Consider the following 22,046-nt stretch of genomic DNA (forward strand, 5'->3'; position numbering starts at 1 on the left):
CATTTGAAAATTTTATTTTATTTGTTGCTATGTCCTCTGGACACCATCTCAGTTGTTTAAAAAAGAAAAGGGCATGAAATTACATGTAACAAATGTTATCAAACTATGCTATGAAAGATATAATGGAATTAATTGATATACCATTTTACTTTATGCATTAATATGTGGGTAAAATGGCCATCAATTGGTAATCCCATTCAACACAATGTATAGACCATATCTAATATGAATATTAATGTGTTCTTGGGGCAACATGTAATAAAAAATTAAAAAAGTGTAATAATGGGAGTAACAACTGGCAACATTTTCATAATAATATCTCATATTTCATAGGAATATTGATATATAATTTATTTCCTTCACTTGTTGTGTCTCCCAAAATGCCTGATAAACATTAAGTCCTTCTGTCCTCACAGTGGACATGCATGAAATCAATGCCTTATTTTTTATAATAAACCCCATAACATTTTCCTGAGATGTTAACAAAAGATTTGAAAATTAGTCAGATTTGAATGATAATTACAAAATATTATCAAAATTCCATAAGAGTAGCCTACTAAATTTGATCATTAAGCTAATGTCAGTCATTGTTAAAGACCAAGGAGAAGTTGTTTTTTATGGTGAAACCTCCAAACATTTGTTATCTCTGAAAAACCCTAATGTGCTCTTTACAGGACATCCAGACTGTGACATGTATGATGTCAGAGAAATTTGCTCAAATATAATGTCCACTACGGAGGATAAAGGCTATTCCGTGGTCCCAGGAGGATAAAGCAGTCAACAGTGCAGCGCTCCAGGAGAAGGAGGAGGAGACGGAGAAGAAGGAGGAGGATGGCCTAATGTTTTAGTGTAAAGCTGTAGTATTAAAAGACTGCTGAACGATGTCATGAGTCTCCTCCTCTTCTCTCACAGCTCCACGACACGTCCGCTCAGACATCCACGCACATGGTCCACGCTTTCTTCAGTGAGAACAGGTGAGGTCTGATGAGTTGCTCAGTTAAACTTTACATTTCACACTCCAACTCCATCCGCACCAGCTGTTAATAGTGTGAGTGCTGTAGCAGAGCCGTGTGGTGTGTGTGAGACAGCTAATACTACACTAACTGTTGGCTAACAGATGTGGATGGGAGTCAGAGATGTTTTTCTTTGTAGTTTATATGGAAAACGTATTATTACCCCAGCGGTCAAGTAACATTAAAATTATGGAGTTTGACGGGAAATCGTGAGATTGGCAATCAAAAGGTTTTAAGACTAAACCTGAACAACGTGTTTTTAACTTCCTCTAACGTGTCGCTCGTCCTGAAATGAACAATGTAACTTAGATGACGGATTGATAAAGAGACGTGTTTTACCGACCGTATAAGGTTGAAGCGCTCATAAAACGATAGAATATAAAGATTGTTTTGTAATGCTGTCCGTTTTTATGCTATTAAGTGTTTATATTAGTGTTTTATGTTATTAAAGTGAAGGAAGCCGTGTGTTGCCGCGAATCGACCATTTAAACCCAGGCAGGCAACGTTACGTCAGAAATTGTTGCAGCCACTGAGCTATATAATGTCATTCTAGACCAGTGGTTTAAATAAAGGCAGAAGTGAGGTATCACTGAGGAAATGGTTTTGTTTTTACACCCAACACGATGTTAGTAGATCGTCCGGATGTATTTAAGCGCAAGTAGCCTATGCAAGGTCATGTTGACATCACTTTCTTGTTCTTAATCACTTTTTGATTAAGTTTCATAGTCTAGAAAAGGTGTAACTGTTACATGCTTCAAAGCTGTCGTAATACTATTGTACACATTCAGAACAGCTGTGACATGCGCATTTTGTTCCTGTTTGTCATTTATTATGCAGCATAATATAAATCAAGTGGTGCTCATTGCAGAGCCAAATGACATGCAGTTCCTCCTGTCATGGGTTGAGTTTGACCTAGTCCAGCTCCACCTCTGTGGATCTAATGGGTGAAAGGGACGGTTTTTGGTAGGGTAAGGGTGTGGTTGGACTTTCTAGCTCCACCCATTATGCCCAAAATACATCCAGAGAGGGGGAGCTGGACTTCACTTTCCACCCTTGGCTCTGCAGTGAGCAGCCCTAGTAAATGGTCATTTTAAAGGGATAGTTCACCCTAAAATGAAAATTGTCATCAATTACTCGCCCTCATGTCGTTCAAAAACCCGTAAAACGTGTTCATCTTCGGAACTCAAATGAAGATCTTTTTGATGAAATTGAGAACTTTCCGTCCCTCGATTGGCAGCTACGCAACTGACACTTTGACGCTTTAAAAAGTCCACAAAGAAATCATTAAACTAATCCAAATGAATTGAGCGTTTTAGTGCACATTTTCTGAAGAGACACGATCGATTTATATGATGAACATATTGAATTTAGGCTTTCATTCACATAAACATTCTTCAACCTCACACTTCAGTTACGATAAACAGAAGCTCAATCATGTTCACTTGATGTGCGAGAAACAATGAGGTTCATTCTCGTGTTATGCAGCACGTTTGAGCTTCTGCAAAAAATCAATGATGTTTGTTCTTTAGTGAAGGAGGTTCTGTTGAGCTTCTGTTTATGTCTGCTGATCAATGTTTAAATGTGAATAAAATCCTAAATAAAATCAGATTAATATGTGACTTTTACAAGGTGAATTCTTTCATATTTGATGCATAACATACTTTTCAAATGAGCATGTTCCCATGTAGTTTTAGTGTCAAATGAAAGACATTATCTCTAGTTGATTTATCTCTTAAAAACAGTTTGTTCTGCACGTTGTTGTCGATGGCCACACCCATCCAAGCGTTGCCTGGTTTTCTCTCTCACTTTTCTTTCTCGCTTTTCTCTCTGGTTCCCTTACTGATACCACTGCAGTCGGTACATGACGTCCTTGGCAGCAGGTGTGGGCGAAACTACTGAGGCTCAGTTAAAGAATTTGTTCTCTAAGAGGGTGTGTTAAAATTGGTGTTGAATGAGTCGAAAATGTTTTGTATTGTCAACAGTGTACCACAGTAGTTGTATATAACCATTAACTGAGAGTTTGTCTCATTTATCACCTTCTAGATTGATGCGGAAAGAAAAGTGCGATGAGACTCGGCTGATACTCCAGACTTGAGGTGATCAGACCCTTGTGTGGTCCAACATCACATTCCTTATTTTTGTAGTACCCTTGCCTCTTGAGTTTAGTCTCCCCTTCTGAATTGAGTTCATCATGGGGGATTCCAGCTCCACCAGCTCCATGCGTCTGAAGCAAGAGATCTCATTACTGCATGGCGTTTGCCTCATCGTGGGGAACATGATTGGCTCGGGCATCTTCATTTCCCCCGTTGGTGTTCTTGAGAAAACAGGATCTTACGGTCTATCACTGGTGATTTGGGTTATTGGAGGAATCTTCTCTGTTTTTGGCGCCCTGTGCTACGCCGAGCTGGGCACCACCATTCGCAAGTCAGGAGCCAGTTATGCCTACATCCTGGAGACCTTTGGGGGCTTCCTGGCCTTTATTCGTCTGTGGACCTCGCTGATGATCGTGGAACCGGCCTGCCAGGCGGTCATTGCTCTTACTTTTGCTAATTACTTAGTGAAACCATTCTTCCCCACCTGCTCGGCTCCAAATGATGCAGTACGGCTCATTGCAGCTCTCATTATAGGTAAGTGCTCTTCTGCTCATGCATGCATGGAGAGATTGCTTTGATAAAGACAAATGTAACAGCACTTTAAACAGTGTACATAGTGGCTCAATAAAGGCTTTCCCTTAGATTCACTAATGTTTACTGTTCACACAGCTCAGTGTGTGTGTGAGATTACTCTGAAAAGAGCGCTTCCTGTCAACATGTCAAAAATAAAGTTTTGTAGCAGAGCGTAGTAATGATCTGCATAGTTTTATTTAGGTAGTTCTTTTAGTTTGTATGGTTGCCTTACAGTCCCTTTATTTATTTTCATGCAAAATATGAAATGCATGCATTGGAATATACTGACTTCATAATATACACAACATCTCTGAATCAGTGTTAATATTCTTAATTAAAACTAAAACTGAAACTATTATAGTTTTGATTAATTGAAATAAAGTTAAATATTAATATTTAAAAACTTAAAGTTAAAAATAATGCTTTGGCAACTAACTGAAATAAAATAAGTTTGAGTACTAAAATCCAAATAAAAGTAAATTAAAGCTCATTTGAAATATTTTTAATATAAAAAGAAATCTAATAAAAATGACAAGCACACAACAAAGTAACTTAAAATTAAAAGGAAAACTAAAAATATGAAAAGAAAAGCTAGTTTAAAATATTAATAAATACTATAGTAGTAGTAGCCTATGCGAGGAGAGTTTGTGTTCTTTGAACTGCTTTAATATCTGCAAAATCCTTTTGATTTTCTTCATACTAAAACATTGCATGAAAAAATATGAATTGAAAAAAGTAATTGCCACGAAAACAATGTGAATGTCACTGTCACTTCCAGTGAGTTTTCTCTGGGATCCTCTTTTTTCCTTTATCAGAAAGTGCAAATTTATTTTTGTGGACTGTTGAATTGTGTGATTTTAATATTAACTAGTTAAAATTACAGAATTCAACAAGTGAGGCTTCATTACATCAACATGAGGGTGAATAAATGATGTCATCATTTTCATTTGGCTAAAGTACATGCTCCTTTTTGTTCATTTTTTTTTTCATAAACTTGTACTTTGTCTCTCAATTTTGTCTAACTGGAGTGAGTAATGTCTCTGCAAATCTTGAAGCATGTTTTCTGTTGGTTCAGCTGTTAATTCCACTGCGGCTGCCAGCCTGCTCTCTCCATTCGTGTCAGTGTTGGTTGGCATTTTATTCATGCCGCACAAATACTTTCCCTTTGGACTGGGGTCCGTAACCCTGCCAAGATTTCCATGAAACTTTTAAGAATTCATTGGTTATCCCAGATTGAGACCATGTGCAATGTGTTTGAGTTCAAGGGAATTCTTGGGTATTTGTCACCTGTGGCATGTTTTGCTACTTACTGCGGCAAAGTCCACTCACTGAAGTACTTGACAAACAGCCTAAACCTCAAAGCTACAGGCTTACATAACGGTGTAATTATATTCTACAGGGTTTATTTTCCTTTTTTGTGACAAATAGAACTTTATGTTGGCTTTGTGTACAATTTCATCAGAATGAGGTGGCATTTGGGCTGAGATTAAAACAGGTACACAAATGCTTAAATGAATCACCTGGGTGTCACAGCGGCATCTGCAATTCTGTAGCAATAACATTTCAGAGCCAGAGACGGTTGGCAATGAGTGAATTACTGTAGGACTTTGTTGGTGAAATTAGATGCCAGAAGTTCCTAGCGTTTACTGCAGTATCTAATGAACGGAGGAACTTGAATTACCAGTCATTAAAACCGCAAGGGCCGATGGTTTACTCTGTCGTGAATAAACTCACCCACAGCCTAATTTTATAGCCCTGGACAAACAGTGAACCAAAATACTTAAAGGGTTAGTTTTCATTTTTGGGTGAACTATCCCTTTAAATGGGAACTTTTGTCACATTGGAAATTTGACATTCATCTCGATCAACAAGGTAATACAGTAATTGCTTAACATTAAACTGTTAGCCTAATGATCAAAAGTGACACTGAGAAATACCTGTCGCAAAGGGCAGTTTAAAAACAGTTGCAACCAGCAATTTTACTGTTTAAATTGTTAGATATTTATATGGACATGCCTATCTCTGTTTCCTCTGCAGGTCTTCTGACCATTGTGAACTCCATGAAGGTGAAGTGGGGGGCCATTCTTCAGGTCATCTCTACTGTGGCTAAAGTTCTGGCTCTCATAGTCATTATCATCGCTGGAATGGTTGTGCTGGCCCAAGGTGTGATCATACTGACATCCATGTAGCTTACTATATATGCTACTGTTCAAAAGTTTGGGGTCAGTTGTTTTTTTCGTTTTGTTTTTTTGGGAAAGAAATCAATATTTTTATTAACTAAAACTAGCAGAAGTGGGAGGGGTAACTTGATTTGCGCATTGCCGTCACCCTCCTGTCATGTGCGTATTACGTTGCTTCCTGATATCACGTGCGCAAACACAGATAACCTCTATATATATATATATATATATATATATATATATATATATATATATATATATATATATATATATACAGTAATAACAGTTATGTCCGGTCGAACGATGTATTAACTTCAGATTGGATTGTGGTGTTAATAGGCACTTACCTAACGCTAAAAGATGTTTCGTGCCTCTAACAAGTGCGTTCGATCCTCTTTTTGATCTGAATGGTATGTGGAAAACACTTGAGTTTTGCCACAGACTTGTCCCGGTGTCTAGAATGCAACTGAATGCTATTTCAAGCGTCTCCATACTTGAAAAAAACGTGGAAAACTACTTTTAAACTCGAAATGACGAAACATGTACGTACACGTACATATTTACTGCGGGCCTATTGACGGTATTACCTGAGGTAACTTTTCCGGACCTTTTTACTGAAGGTAAAAGTTGCCGTAATCTTTACTGACATTGTCCGTAATGATTACTGAGATGGCACATTCGGACGGGACTAAAATCACAGAGAAGCTCTGGTAATTATTACTTTACCCCACCTCTCCATGTTAAACTAGTCCCGTCCGAATAGGGCTAAGGACACATTAAATTGATCAAACTTGACATAAAGTTAAATAAGATTTCTGTTTCAAAAACATCTTAGTTTCCAGTACAACTATTAGGCAGCACAGCTGTTTTCAACATCGATAACAATAAGAAATGAGAACCAAATATTATAATAATTTCTGAAGGATCATGTGACTGAAGACTGGAGTAATGTCTTCTGAAAATCCAGCTTTGCCATCACAGGAATAATTTGTATACATTTAAAAAAAAATTATTTTATCAAATAAATGCAGCCTTGGTGAGCACTGAGCATGAGACCACATACAGTGAGGAAAATAAGTATTTGAACACCCTGCTATTTTGCAAGTTCTCCCACTTAGAAATCATGGAGGGGTCTGAAATTGTCATCGTAGGTGCATGTCCACTGTGAGAGACATAATAAAATAAAAAAAATCCAGAAATCACAATGTATGATTTTTTAACTATTTATTTGTATGATACAGCTGCAAATAAGTATTTGAACACCTGAGAAAATCAATGTTAATATTTGGTACAGTAGGCTTTGTTTGCAATTACAGAGGTCAAACGTTTCCTGTAGTTTTTCACCAGGTTTGCACACACTGCAGGAGGGATTTTGGCCCACTCCTCCACACAGATCTTCTCTAGATCAGTCAGGTTTCTGGGCTGTCGCTGAGAAACACGGAGTTTGAGCTCCCTCCAAAGATTCTCTGTTGGGTTTAGGTCTGGAGACTGGCTAGGCCACGCCAGAACCTTGATATGCTTCTTACAGAGCCACTCCTTGGTTATCCTGGCTGTGTGCTTCGGGTCATTGCCATGTTGGAAGACCCAGCCTCGACCCATCTTCAATGCTCTAACTGAGGGAAGGAGGTTGTTCCCCAAAATCTCGCAATGCATGGCCCCGGTCATCCTCTCCTTAATACAGTGCAGTCGCCCTGTCCCATGTGCAGAAAAACACCCCCAAAGCATGATGCTACCACCCCCATGCTTCACAGTAGGGATGGTGTTCTTGGGATGGTACTCATCATTCTTCTTCCTCCAAACACGTTTAGTGGAATTATGACCAAAAAGTTATATTTTGGTCTCATCTGACCACATGACTTTCTCCCATGACTCCTCTGGATCATCCAAATGGTCATTGGCAAACTTAAGACGGGCCTTGACATGTGCTGGTTTAAGCAGGGGAACCTTCCGTGCCATGCATGATTTCAAACCATGACGTCTTAGTGTATTACCAACAGTAACCTTGGAAACGGTGGTCCCAGCTCTTTTCAGGTCATTGACCAGCTCCTCCCGTGTAGTTCTGGGCTGATTTCTCACCTTTCTTAGGATCATTGAGACCCCACGAGGTGAGATCTTGCATGGAGCCCCAGTCTGAGGGAGATTGACAGTCATGTTTAGCTTCTTCCATTTTCTAATGATTGCTCCAACAGTGGACCTCCAACAGGTGGACAATTTTGTCTCTAGTGTCTTTGGACAGCTCTTTGGTCTTGGCCATGTTAGTGGTTGGATTCTTACTGATTGTATGGGGTGGACAGGTGTCTTTATGCAGCTAACGACCTCAAACAGGTGCATCTAATTTAGGATAATAAATGGAGTGGAGGTGGACATTTTAAAGGCAGACTAACAGGTCTTTGAGGGTCAGAATTCTAGCTGATAGACAGGTGTTCAAATACTTATTTGCAGCTGTATCATACAAATAAATAGTTAAAAAATCATATATTGTGATTTCTGGATTTTTTTTTTTCTTAGATTATGTCTCTCACAGTGGACATGCACCTACGATGAAAATTTCAGACCCCTCCATGATTTCCAAGTGGGAGAGCTTGCAAAATAGCAGGGTGTTCAAATACTTATTTTCCTCACTGTACGTGTATTTTTGTGAGTCATTACTGTTTGTTTCGGATATTTGACTCTATTTGCATTGCTCTGCCACAGGAAAAACAAATAACTTTAGGGATTCCTTTGAGAACTCTAAACTGGATCCAGGAAACATGGCTCTGGCTCTGTACGCCGCGCTGTACTCTTACTCAGGCTGGGACACCCTGAACTTCATCACAGAGGAGATTAAAAACCCAGAGAGGTATGAATATTCTTGACATTTCACTTAATATAAAGATAATCTCCTACAATTATATGTTCCACTCATTGTGAGTTAGTAAGACTCAATTATAATTTCTCATATACACAGCAAAATTGGCTCAACCAATGGCATGAGTTTAGGGCAGGATTTTCTGTTTTACTGACCAAAAGACAGATGGATGTGTGTTTGGAAAACCTATTTGAAAACAGTCATTATTTTTGCCATCCCTTATGGCACAGAAACTACAGCTTGAATGTATGTCCAGCAGTTTTGTTACAAATCGAGTAGGAAGTTCAAATATGTAAGAGAACTCAGTCTCATTTTCTCTGCTACAGAAACCTGCCATTGTCAATAGCGATCTCCATGCCCATTGTCACAATAATCTACATCCTGACTAATATTGCCTATTATGCAGTGCTGGACATGGATACATTGCTACACAGTGAAGCTGTGGCTGTGGTGAGTAAAACTTTCTTGGAGCCGAACATGATATAAAAAAAAAAAAAAAGAAGCTACTTGGTCTGTTATCATCACATCTTAATATCTCAAGCTACTGCAGCAAACCTCGTTTTTTAACCCACATGATCCTGGATGTCACATGCAAGTTAATTGACAGCATCTGTTTAGTTTATTTGCTCCAGATTTGATCATGTTTTCATCTCCTGTTACACTGATCTAGTTAAGGAGAGCAGCTTGAGGCAGCGTCCTCTCTCTGGAGATTCTCGATGACATTAGTCCACAGCCACAGACGCTCTACTGCCTGTAATTATACTAGTGTGCTGCTCTGTGGAAAGTTTTTGTATCCATCATTTGTGCCCCACATACAGTTTGTGCTGTTTGATACATTGTTTTGTTTCTGCTGTATCCTTTCCCATTTTTATACACCGATTGGCAGGGAGGGTGGGATCATATGCTTTCAATGCTAGCAGGCTAAAGTTAGCATTTCCTAGATCACCTATTGCACCTTTAAGATTATAAGAAGATTATAGTATTGCAATTTTACAGTTGTACTGTAAAATATTATCATTATTATAAATTATATTATTATAAAATTAAAAAAATATTATAATACCAATATAATTATTACATTTTTATTTTTATAGTGAAATGTTGCAATAGTAATTATCTTATTTTATTTAATATTTGGTAACAATAATACAAACCATTATTATTATTATTATTATTATTATTTATTTTAGTAATTTAAGCGCACGTTTTGCCAAATTGTGTTGCCCTAGGCGGGAATATCAGTGACCAGAAACCTGTTTGATAATTTATTTTTAGGGATGTACAATATCTGTACAAAAATCTATAGCATTTCAGTTATGGATATTGTATTTTCAATTGTTCATGCTCATTTCCTCTATTTTTTTTATTTAGATCACCTCTGCCATCATCTAGCCTACCGCTCAAAGTTAATCTTTAAAAACACTAATAATTTAATAAAACTGTTAAATGTAATCTTTAGCAAATCTCAAAATGAATATCCATTTTTTTATTCTTTACATTATAATGTTTCGATGCCTTAATTCTCTAGGATTTAGATCTGCTGATTTTATTGTTTTACTTATAGTCTTATTTAATTAGACAAAACTAGTATAGAATGTCAGCCATTTATTACTACTTTATTAGATTTATAAAATGATTATTAATAAACACTTTTGCTTTTGTATCTAATACAGACGTTTGCTGACTATGTGCTGGGATATGCTAGCTGGCTCATCCCTATATCTGTGGCCATCTCCTGTTATGGAGGCTTAAACTCCTCTATCATTGCTGCCTCCAGGTAAAGGTTTTGTTCTAATAGTCTTTTGTCGCTTGAGTCCATGCCTAGTGCCAGGAATTCAGTTTCTTTGCCAAATTCTTTTTTTTTTCTTCTAGGTTATTCTTTGTTGGCTCACGTGAGGGTCATTTACCCAATGTCCTCTGCATGATTCATGTCAAGCGCTACACACCAATTCCAGCCCTGCTGTTTAATGTGAGCTATCAGGCTCAGACATGCCTGTACTATTTAAAAAATCCAGAATATCTACATTCTACAACAAAACAGGATGCGTTTTTTAATTTAACCTGCTTTTCTCCCTCCTCCTACAGGGTGGCATGTCACTCATATTCCTCTGTGTGAAAGACGTGTTCCAGCTTATTAATTACTTCAGTTTTAATTACTGGCTGTTCATCGGCCTTTCCATAGGCAGTCTGATCTACCTGCGTATTAAAGCACCTGACATGCCTCGACCTGTTAAGGTAAGTCAACAGCTCTGTTCCAAAACCTAGCGTCCCTCTACCTATATAGTCCTAACCATTATAAGTTACTGATTCTGACTTGTCTACATCTGCAGTAACACCATGCATGCAAGTAGTCCTCCACATGTAAGGGAGAACCTTAACTCAATTGATTTCAATAGAGTGCAGTAGTCAGGTTACGGAAGTGAAGTATTATAAAAGATTTATATGCCCTCATAATCTTTAATCAAAATAACTTCCCCTACCACTTGCAACTACATCTTTTCTCTGATGATGTGTTTTTCGGCGTGAGGGGGGGGACAACCTGTCACTCATGAGATCATGAATGAGATCGCAGCAAAAGCAAACCACAATGATCAAAGATCAATCAATATCTGATGGTAATATATTGCCTAGATATTGCTAATAGATGGCTATATCATAATAGGGGGAAAAAAAGAGACTATTGCAATTTTCGTTTCATGCCGACTTCAACGTTAACAAACTTTAAAGACAGACCTACTCTGAGCTTCGAGTTTAATCAGTGGTATATGCTTTTGATGAAGCCATCAGCCAGCATTATTCCAACGTATTTTTTTCCATTTCCGTTTATCAGTGGAATTCCTGGTGAAAAACGACATTATCCATGATACCATGAAATCTCCACCAATCAGAGAATCTAAACAAACAAATCGCGCCATGTATATTCAACATCGTTGAATCAATTAAATTAAGTTCTTAATCTGTCATTTTTATTTCAGTTGTTATTCACAATGCTTCGAGAGATTGTAGATCTTAAGCCGTTTAGTACAGTCTTGTAAATGTGTGTTTTTGTCTGATTTTCGGTTCATGGCTTATAACGATTTAACAAAGCATTCATTGCTGCAATATCAGAACTTTAAAACAGCTTTGTTTCCTGTCAGGCCATTAAAGCTCATCGCAAAAAGACTCCCGGAAGACCTGTAGAAGTTAGCCAATCAGATTTAGACTTTTGCCATCGCGAAAGTGTTTTTAGTGCCATATGCATCAGATGGCTAAATCGTTCAGCTAACGGGGTGTGGACGGTCCATGCATCAGGATCACATTTATGATGCCTTAAAATACTTCGATAATAGCTTGTCATATATTTAATACTTTCTACACTGTTGACATGTTTATTTCTTTATTGCCCTGGTTTATGATGTGCTTAATTGACTCTGTGTGTTTTTGTTTCCATGTAGCTGAGTCTGTTCTTCCCTATAGTGTACTGTCTGTGCACCGTGTTTCTGGTGATTGTACCGCTCTACAGTGACACCGTAAACTCTCTAGTGGGAATCACTGTCGCGCTCTCCGGAGCTCCTGTGTATTACATATGTGTGCACCTCCCGCCCAGCTCCAGACCCGCCTTTCTGGGACACATGCTCGGTGAGTGAGCGCACAAACACGCAAGAACCTCTCGAGTCTCATTTCTATTAGTTCAGCTGGGCACCTGCACATCTGATTTCCGCTGCAGGCAGTATGAAGTGTTTATATTTTTTAACATACATGTATATGTTACAAATACATACATGTGGTGTTGTATAATGAATTTGAACCCAAGATGTATGTGCTCTTATGAAACAGAAGTGTTCTGACCATATAATAGTCCGTATGTACTGCAAATCGTTTTACTCTGAACAATGACTGTAGTGTTTTCACCCGCCTGCCTCCATGGGCATTACAGAGAAAAATGGCATGTTAGTCATTTTCTAATCATTTTTGGCCACACTTTACATTACAGCATTCATGAGGCTGTTGTATTGAGTAATAAACCTCAGTTAATGTGCTTAATGCAGACTAATTAGAATGCTATAGAGACTTTGGTGTGGGTTCTTTGGCTTGAGCCTGTGAACAACGATCTAGCAACAACTCTAAACATATAGCAATCATGTAACTGTGTCTCTTATGGTATTGCAATTTCCACGGGCAAGCATTGCTCACATTTCCTTTAGACAATATAGTTATTATCTGTCTGAAATTGTCATTTTAAGGGGTGCCCTTTAAGGCCTTTCAGTAAACGGCCACTGTTATTATTGGCTAACAGTATCAACGTCCACTCACTATTGCATGTTTTGAAAACGCTATCCATATAAAACCGTCATTTACAGACAAAGCATTATGGACTCATTTACTTACGGGTTGGAATGTAGCTGCTGTCAGATCCAGTATAGTTCTGACTTCTTTGTCTTTCAACAAGTTTCTTTCACACATTACATTGTGCCTCATTTCCCAAACAAAATGCTCCGAACAAACATAGTCCTCCGGCTTGATCCGGTTTGCCTTTAAAATAAACCATCAACTTGTTTCTGACGCTGGGATGAAGTCTGTACAGAAAGCGGTTTAAACTACTGGACGTGTCAAAGCAAATGTTCTTTCACTCTTCCATTTGTCCTGTAGTCAAAAGACTCGAGAGCGTGGAGTATGTCAGGATCTGAATGCACATCTGTATACTGCATCCAGTGTAGACAGCGTCAGTGATTATAATGGGTTCTGTATGCTTTTGACGTGACGCGACGGTCACGTACAGTGTAGGCAAATGTCAGACGTTAAGGAATTGAATACCAGTGGGCGGGGCCTTTGATGCCACGATGTAGAACTATTTATCGATGTCTTGGTCTAGAGGCAAACGTCTTTGCATGTATGACTTCACAGATCCCGCAATATCAAAAGAGCCTTTTGGGAGCTTGATTAAATAAATGCTTTGTTTATAATAAAGAGGAGGATTTTTTTGAGCATGCAAATGAATCAATACCATTTTGATCTTAGACATGCAGACTAGTTAAGAGGATTTTAAGTAAGCATAGGCTTCTGTGATTATTAGTTTTGTACAGAGATTTATTTGATATTCTGGATGATTTTTTTTACATAATGATCTTTGATCTTTTTCTTTTTTCAGATACACTTTCATTGCAAACACAGAAGCTGTGTTATTGCTGCGTGGCAGATCCCGGTTTGGACCTGGACAATCCGCCTGAGGATCATAAAAAAGAATAAACACTGCTGTAAAGGAAGCTAAACCAATAAAGCTGGATTACCCAGACTTCTTTGAGAATAAGCCAAAATTCAAGCCAGAACCGCATGTCTGCACCTTCCAGTCTGGGCGTGCATGGAATGGAGCAATGGATGTAGATGGAGATTAGATTGAAATATTTATCTGGGTAAACAACTGAACTGAACATAGACAAATACACACACTGTGACTGTGTTTAAACGCTGTGTGCAGTACGAGTTAAGACACAATGCAGCGGACCATTCAGTTATTAAAGACTGATGTCAATGTGACTGTAATATGGTGTTTTCTTTAAATCAGATTCACTGGCTTAAACGTTTAGATTGTTTCTCCTTTTATGAGCTTCCTCTGTTCATCACATCAGTTTTATGTATATGAGGCTCCTTAGATGATCAACTTTTGTTAGGCCTGTTAACTGAAATCGGTAGAGACATTAAAGATAATGAATTTTATTTACTGAGATGAAGGATTGTTTTATTGGTACTCTAGAATTAAAAGCCATATCCTTTTTGTACTTGTAGCTCCGGTTGGGAAAATGACTTCTAGAGATGTTAGTAAAGTTGAACTAATTTCCCCTAATGGGCATAATTAATATAAAGATTTCTTTCTCATAATCAAGTGTGTCCTTTTAGTCCAAAGCTATGTGTTTTGTCATTTACTCCAGACCATATACTACTTTTTTTTCTTTTCTCTGTGATTGGCTTTTATTTTTGGCGGCTTTTCCTTTCGTCTGTTTTATCATGGATTATTTTCTTTGGCCCCAAAAATAATGTGAAGATTCAGTATGTATTTTCATAAATGTTGTGGAAAGCACTGTTTTATGGGAGAATTGTCATTGTGTGCAGAAATGTGTTGTTACCGTACAAGGCTATATAAAACAGCAGCATTTGAGTGTAGTGTTCGCCAGTTTTGGTCAATCTCAAATTCAGATGTTTCTGAACAGTTTAATTTTGTATGTTTGTTGACACGCACAGACACCACTTTAAAAACTGCCGGTCAGAGGTGACGTTTTCAAGGATTTCTAGACGAGTCCATCAGTTCCTCATTAGATGGACCTTTTTAGAATAATAAATCAAAGAATTGTTTACAGGTTTACCAGCAATTATGAAGCCTTAAGATGCTCTTGGTAGTATATATTTAATGTCTTAAAGCTGCTAAATAACTACATCTTGCCATTGCTCTTTTATATTGTAACAGTTCATCCTTCTGTCCGAAGTCATATTTTAATCTGATGTTATTCATTACATATAATTTTGACCCACAAAATCACATTGTTTTTTTAAAGGGTTGTTTGTTAGTCACCAATTTAGTCACATATTTAAATGTTGATTGTCTTAGGTACTGTATGGTTATAATATGTGCCTTAAACAGTTGTGATTTATATGAACAGATGATCAATATTTTGTGAAGAACAATCAAATATTCCACATATAGACTTTTGGGTGTCGATGTTATAAACCTATGCTGTTCTGAATGTTCTTTCGTTACATTCCATTTTGTTTTTATGTTCACGTGAGATTTTGTAGTACTGTTCGTTGGTTTCTATTATTTATTGCATAGATGTAGAATTGTACACATGACAATAAAACATAACACAAAAAGAAACCTTTGGTTGGTTTCCTTGTTTTTCATTTATAGGACAAGCATCACTTTTACTATTGCTCATACGTAGGGTTACATGTCTTTGTCATATAACTTCAACAGTAAATTCGTGATACACATGGGTGACACCTCAAACCATGTGACTTGTTCAACAGAAGTGTTTACTTTTCTACGCGGTTAGACTTTACATTGTAAAAGAGACTGAGCTATATTAATGGACTGTCTAGATAGAATATCATAAAATAAACCACCTGAAAAAAAACCCCACCCTAGCAACTGCATAGCAACACACTTAAAAACCTCCAGAACACCTTCATCAGCCTAGGAGAAAACCACCAGAGGGCGTCATAGGACTACAACTACTTTAGTCCTTCAGTATCATGTGATTATCAGAAGAAATAAACCGTTTTGAATGACTTTGTAAATCGGATTGGATTAGAGTGGATTTGGATTAATGTGTTAATGTTTCTGTTCACCATGTTTCACTTACTGCATTCATTGATTTATAGTTATTTAAAAATGGAGTGTCTTTAATTAGTTGCCTATTTGAAGCGAACTGATCTATTTTACTGAAGTATATCTCAGGCTCGTTGTCATTTTAGTAGCCTATTATTCACATGCTACTATTGTATCTATTTGTATTTTTTATTTATTTTATATTATATTTTCAGTTTTTATTTTAGTTGAATGAAGTTTTAGTAATATTGTAGTAGTAATATATATTGTAATTTTAGTTATTATTTATTTAATATTTTATTTCAATTTAATCATTTGAGAACTTATTTAAACATTTATTTCAGTAATTTGCCCAGACAGCATTTCTAATTTTTCATTTATATTTGTCGAGTTGAAGTTTTATTTAGATTTGATTTGATTTCAGCTGGTTTGATTTTTTTATAATATTTATTTCCATTATTTTTAGTTAATAAATAATTTTAGTTTTTAGTTAACAGTAACAACACTGGTGAAACGCATAAGATCACACAATGAAAAACATTAGTGAAATACACCTTTCAGTCAAAGATATAGTGCATGTTCACTGTCTGGTATCCAATCCCTTCTTTTGTCCAGGAGATGACTAGAGTCATGTTTCAGTTCTCTCTCTGTGTGTGTGTGTGTGTGTGTGTGTGTGTGTGTCAGCCATGGATACTAGGTGATGCTCCCTGGATGAAGAAAAGCTGAGTGGTGTCTGTGTGTCAGAACGGTAGAGGGAGTTGGGTTCCCCTGACTCATGCATAAAATATAGATCTCAGGCAACGCAAACAGACTTGTTGAGACGACATATACGCAACCAGACAGAGAGGAAATAGTCTACTTTGGGAACTGGACGAAGACCCTTAAAGGGTCCAATGTTTGCTTTGGATATGAGCTCATGGTTGGGGGACAAAAGGTGAAGTTTGGACTGACGCTGTTCAATGACGTCCTGTGGGCACAGTCTGGCGCACAGCCATGGAACTGTCGCGAAAGCTGCACTGGATTCGCAACCGGCCCTGGAGGCCCCGGGCCCATCACAGGAAGTTCAACAGTGAGTGTGATATGTTCATGTGTGTGTGTGAAAGAACATGCTGGAAGGGTTGATGAATACATCTTATCCCAGTGTAAATGCTCTATACAGTCTTAAAAATAAAGGTTCTTTATTGGCATTGATGGTCCCATGAAGAACCTTTAACATTGATGGAATCTTTCCATTGGACTTTATAGTGGAAAAAGGTTCTTCAGATTCTTAAAATGTTCTTCACACTAAGAAAAAAATGTCCCTTTTAGGAACTGTTCACTGAAAGGCTCTTTGGGGAACCAAAAATGGTTCTTCTATGGCATCGCTGTGAAAACCTTTTGGAACCTTTATTTTTAAAAGTGTAAATGACTGCTGAAACTGAATTGCTTTATTATACAATGTACTGATGGTATCCGTATCATAATGACATATTCAAATCACATTTGTATTTTGTATGGGCCTGTCTGCTTACATTTATGTGTGAAGAAAAGGAGGGAGAGCATGAAGTGAGTGTGAAGGTGAAGTGTCCACAATGGCTCCTCTTCTACTCACTTTCTGCTTGAAGATAAACACCATGGGTGCCCGGGATCGAGTGTTGGTCACGTTCTGGCTTGCGCTGGGCTCTGATTGGCTGAAGGCCAGCACTGCTGATTGGTGATTTCTTCTTCAGATTAATGGCTGACTTGTTCAGCCATCGGTTCACTCAGATGTGAAATAACAAGGAGTTTAAAGTGTCTTAGTTTCAGTTCTAATCCATAGTGTTGAGTTACAAAACTAGTCAATGGCCACTCAATCAAACGCTTACAGATCTTTGAAGGGGATCATAGCTTTGGTAAAAAGCATATTTGGAGGGTTCTTAAACTTCTTAACTTAAAAATGGATTAATATAATATAATATAATAGTATTTATCCTTCAGAGTTTGGAGAATTTCGATGCCTTGGGGATATTTTGTATTACATACTATATTATGGATAGTTTTTGGTTGCAAGCATGGACTAGTTTAAATTTAGTCTGAGGTTCACTGTTTTCTAGCCCTAGTTAATTGAGAGTTAGGTCCCACTTTATATTAGGTGTCTTTAACTCTGTACAAACATTTAACTGAATCATTTGATATAATGCACTTATTTTGTACATTTTTTTTTTTTTTTTTTACATTGTACTTATATTTAAAAAAATTGCCTGCATGTAATTATATCTGTAATTAATTTCAGTAATCCACTTAATCCACCCTTAAACCTACCCATACCACCAAACCTGTCCCTAACCTTACAGGTATCCAACCTCTATAGCAACAAAAGTGTTTTGCAATACAACATGAACCCAATAAGTACATTGTACTTCTTTTTTATAGTATTTGAAGACACCTAATATAATGTGTGACCGAGAGTTATTTGCTGTCTGTGTGTTGTGGTGTACAGCAGTCTTTTTTGTGTCTTGAGAGAGAGAGCCGGAGACATGTGATAGCCTAGCACTAGGCCGCACATGTGTGCGTTACATTGAGTGGACTACAGAAGATTTGGAAAGAGCAGTAAAGTGATGCGGTTTACTCTGCCCTTAGTCTCTGTAAAAGTTCTTATATACACAGACAAGTACAGAATATGCAAATATAGCCAATTTAGATATAGCTTAATGTGTTTTTTAAGCTTAAGCATAAGCATGATAATTATAGCATAAGTGTGTCCTGACCTGTGTTACTGTGATTTACCTGCAGGGGACGCTCTTCTCTTCCTCTCTGGTTTGCCGTAGATTATCTCAGACAAGCATAATCCTGTAAAATGAATCAGAATCAGATGTTTATTAAATAGGACATGATGCTGATTCTCTAGTAGCCTACTTTTGTATGGATCTCACCACCCCCATGTCAAAATGAGTACAGCGCTAACTATGTTTTGCATTAGCATTACAGCCAAGGAAAGGAGAGAGAGAGAGAAACAGAGAGAAATCCTGTTTCACGTGTGACAGAAAAGATTTAGTTCAGGCTCATCATCTGAATGCGTTGTGACAACAGAGGGAACCAGTGGCCTCAGAATCCCTTTGCATAGCTAATTAACCATAGCCATGTTTTAGCTTTGCAGCTAATATGCAAGTCATTCATCCTCTGCAAACCTAAACATAACAGCTACAGCTGCTGCAGCTCTGGGAATGTTGACCATGTGCCATGAATTCCGCCTCAGTCGCTCCCAGATTTGTATTCATTTCCACCTGTTTCTCATTTGGGGAGAGTCTGATCTGTGCAATGCTATTTATCTTAGTCATGCTGAGAGTTGGCCACCTATTTCACAGATGCTGTCTCAGAAAATGGGAGTGACGGTGCATTCACAATTCAGAATATTTGAATTCTGAAGCGTTATTTTAGGCCCTAAACATAGTCTACTCAGTACTCAACAACTTTTATTTGTTTTAATGGCAGAGACATTTCAAACTAAATTTGAGTATACTTGAGATATATTTATTGGTCATAATTTGAGAGAAATTGCGCACGAGAAAGAAACTTCCCTGTGCGCATGTATCAGGCAGCTTTCTGATTGACTTATTTTTCTTTTGGTGAAAAATAATAACTATGTTTCTATTTAAAATTGTGAATATGGAGTATCGCAATTCAAGAGGGAAAAAAATATAACTTTCTAAAAATATCTGTAAAACAATGGCAGTTGATGCAATCGGGCACTTTTTTTCATGCATCATAAACTTCAGAGTGCGCAGATGAAATGCAATAAATGCCATCATGGTATCTGGCGTTCGGATGCAGATGCCTGTGTTTGGGAACACAATCTTCACTCGCACTTCTTGGAAAATCTGTGTGTTTTGTTGATGTTTTCCATCAACAATTGAAGTCACTTCTTTTGCAAAAATTATGTTTAAGAATCTTGTCGTCCATATACTTTTCACTCTCTGACATTTTTTCTGTTCACATGATTTGTTGAGAAATGCAGTTTATGCACCTCTTATCTAAGTTTTTTTTTTTTGCATAAAATGTGGATGGAAGCAGCCAATGACACATAAAACCGAGTTTATGTTGCATTTGCATTCACATACTTCAGTAGAAGATGTTATGGGCCTAAATGTTTTGGTGATATTGAAGTGCTTGTCCAAAATTGATGGTTGAAAGCTCTACAACAAGTCTTAAAATAATTGCTGATTCCACTGTCGCTGCAGTGCGCCTGTATTCCCTTTGTGTCTGAAAAGAAGCTGAAGGCTCACCGTGGACTGTAGATAAAAAGATAATCTGTCTGAATTGAACCCCACCCCACCCGTATTAAAACTAATTGTTAGAAACGCCCCACCATTTTTTTTTTTTTGATGGATGAAACGCACATAGCCTACACACAGAGCTTTTGGGGGGCTTATTTCATTTCAAAGACTCCTTTCATCTCTGTGAAGAGTGGATCTGGGTAGTCTGGACTATTATTTCTAGACTCACATATAGACATGTTGTAGAGGTGTTTGTGCCAGCGAGACAAAAGGCAGCACAGCGTGGGGAATGAGGACTCGATCCTCTCCACATGAGGGGTTTGAAGGTGTCTGAGGGATGGTGAAGGACCCCATACTCTAGGCTGTATCACAGCCTGTGGTGTCTCTGGGACAAGAGCTGTCTGCTGTCTGACTTTACCTGCAGAGACTGTCTTTGAAGAGAACAAAAAAATATGGTGGAGGAGAAACACCAGCAGAGCATCTGACTGTATATGGGATCTATTGTTGGTAGAATTAAAATGAGGGTTGATTCCCTTCAATTTCCTCCAAGGCTCTTGCTGAAGTTTTGGATAAAGGTGGAGTATTGATCCACGCTTGAGGGAAAGACAGGCCTTTGTGAGGTGTAAAGCCATCTGACAAGACACCCCAAGCACATCCTCAAAGAGATGCCTGATTATGGTGAATTATCGGATTTGCTCAACAGTGATTTTCAGGCTGGTTGACCCCTGAGACTTTTCAAAGTCTTGATCAGTCTTTAAGATAAGTAAGATAGACATGCTTGGTGATGACTTCCTCTATGTGTTTCAATATAAGTGAAAATAATTTTGGCTTGTCCTTTATTTAGTCAAAAACATTTTGAAATCTGCTATCTTTGCTCAGTCCACACTCGTTTTTCAAAAATCAATTTAAATTTTAAAACATTTAAACTTAAATCATTTAAATTTAAAATGGCTGTTTTCTATTTTAATATATTTTAAAATATATTGAATTCCTATGATGGCAAAGCTGAATTTTCAGCAGCATTACTCCAGTCTTCAGTGTCACATGATCCTTCAGAAATCATTATAAAATGCTGATTTGCTGCTCAAGAAACATTTCTTACTATCTGTGTTGAAAAATATTGATTCTTTGATTAGTAGAGATTTCAAAAGAACAGCATTTATTTGAAATAGAAATCTTTTGTAATATTACAAAATTTACTGTCACTTTTGATAAATTGAATGCAACCATGCTGAATTAAAGTATATATATATATACAGTTTATTTATGACTTATATATTTACAGTTATTTAACCACAATTGCAAATCAAGTTTATTGGCAAAATGTACAGACTTTCAGCTGTTTGCAATGAACAAATCGAACAAAAGTAGCTCAATACAACAAATGTTTCAAGTGGTTTTTCCAAATTCAACTGAAAATGCAACTTTTAATGACTTCTGCTGTCTCAAAATTATTCAATCCCCTGAATAGAATCCCTCACAACAGCACACATCTGCAAAACGGGTGTTGTCTCAAGCACACCTGATGCAACCAATCAAGGGCTTCATTAGTTGCACCAGGTGTGCTTGAGCTAGAACACATGAAATACCTGATCTGGCTAGGTTTGTTGCGTGTCATGTTTGACTGCATGTTAGAAATATGGCTAAGTCAAAAGAATGGTCCAAAATGTTAAGAGAAGATATAATCGCCCTTCACAAACAAGGAACAGGAAAAAAAAAGATAGTGAAGGCACTTAATGTTCCTAGAGACACCGTTGGAAATTAAAGTTCAAAGTTAAAGGAACAGTGGTTACACTACCTGGACGGG

General features: G+C 37.5%; 1 protein-coding gene across 2 annotated transcripts; it reads left to right on the forward strand.

Annotated features, from left to right (window-relative positions):
- Positions 1–674: 674 nt before the first annotated feature.
- LOC311299280 (Y+L amino acid transporter 2) lies at positions 675–15,530 on the forward strand. Of its 2 annotated transcripts, none has more exons than XM_084422766.1 (10): positions 675–974; positions 3,057–3,640; positions 5,717–5,842; positions 8,554–8,698; positions 9,034–9,157; positions 10,381–10,484; positions 10,580–10,676; positions 10,793–10,942; positions 12,142–12,325; positions 13,836–15,530. In XM_084422766.1, the coding sequence occupies exons 2-10, from the start codon at positions 3,205–3,207 to the stop codon at positions 13,931–13,933; spliced, it is 1,464 nt and encodes a 487-aa protein (XP_084278892.1). In that variant the 5' UTR covers positions 675–974; positions 3,057–3,204; the 3' UTR covers positions 13,934–15,530. The 2 variants fall into 2 exon arrangements, with proteins under 2 accessions (XP_084278892.1, XP_084278893.1); XM_084422767.1 differs by lacking the exon at positions 675–974 and adding an exon at positions 2,849–2,943.
- Positions 15,531–22,046: the final 6,516 nt, after the last annotated feature.

Source organism: Rutilus rutilus, assembly GCF_951802725.1.
Source record: "Rutilus rutilus genome assembly, chromosome: 11".
Classification (NCBI taxonomy): domain Eukaryota; kingdom Metazoa; phylum Chordata; class Actinopteri; order Cypriniformes; family Leuciscidae; genus Rutilus; species Rutilus rutilus.

Coding starts and splice junctions, on each gene's coding strand:
- LOC311299280 (XM_084422766.1), top strand. CDS start 3,205: ATGGGGGATTCCAGCTCCACCAGCTCCATGCGTCTGAAGCAAGAGATC. Junction 5,843..8,553: donor AATGGTTGTGCTGGCCCAAG/GTGTGATCATAC, acceptor GCTCTGCCACAG/GAAAAACAAATAACTTTAGG. Junction 10,943..12,141: donor ACATGCCTCGACCTGTTAAG/GTAAGTCAACAG, acceptor GTTTCCATGTAG/CTGAGTCTGTTCTTCCCTAT.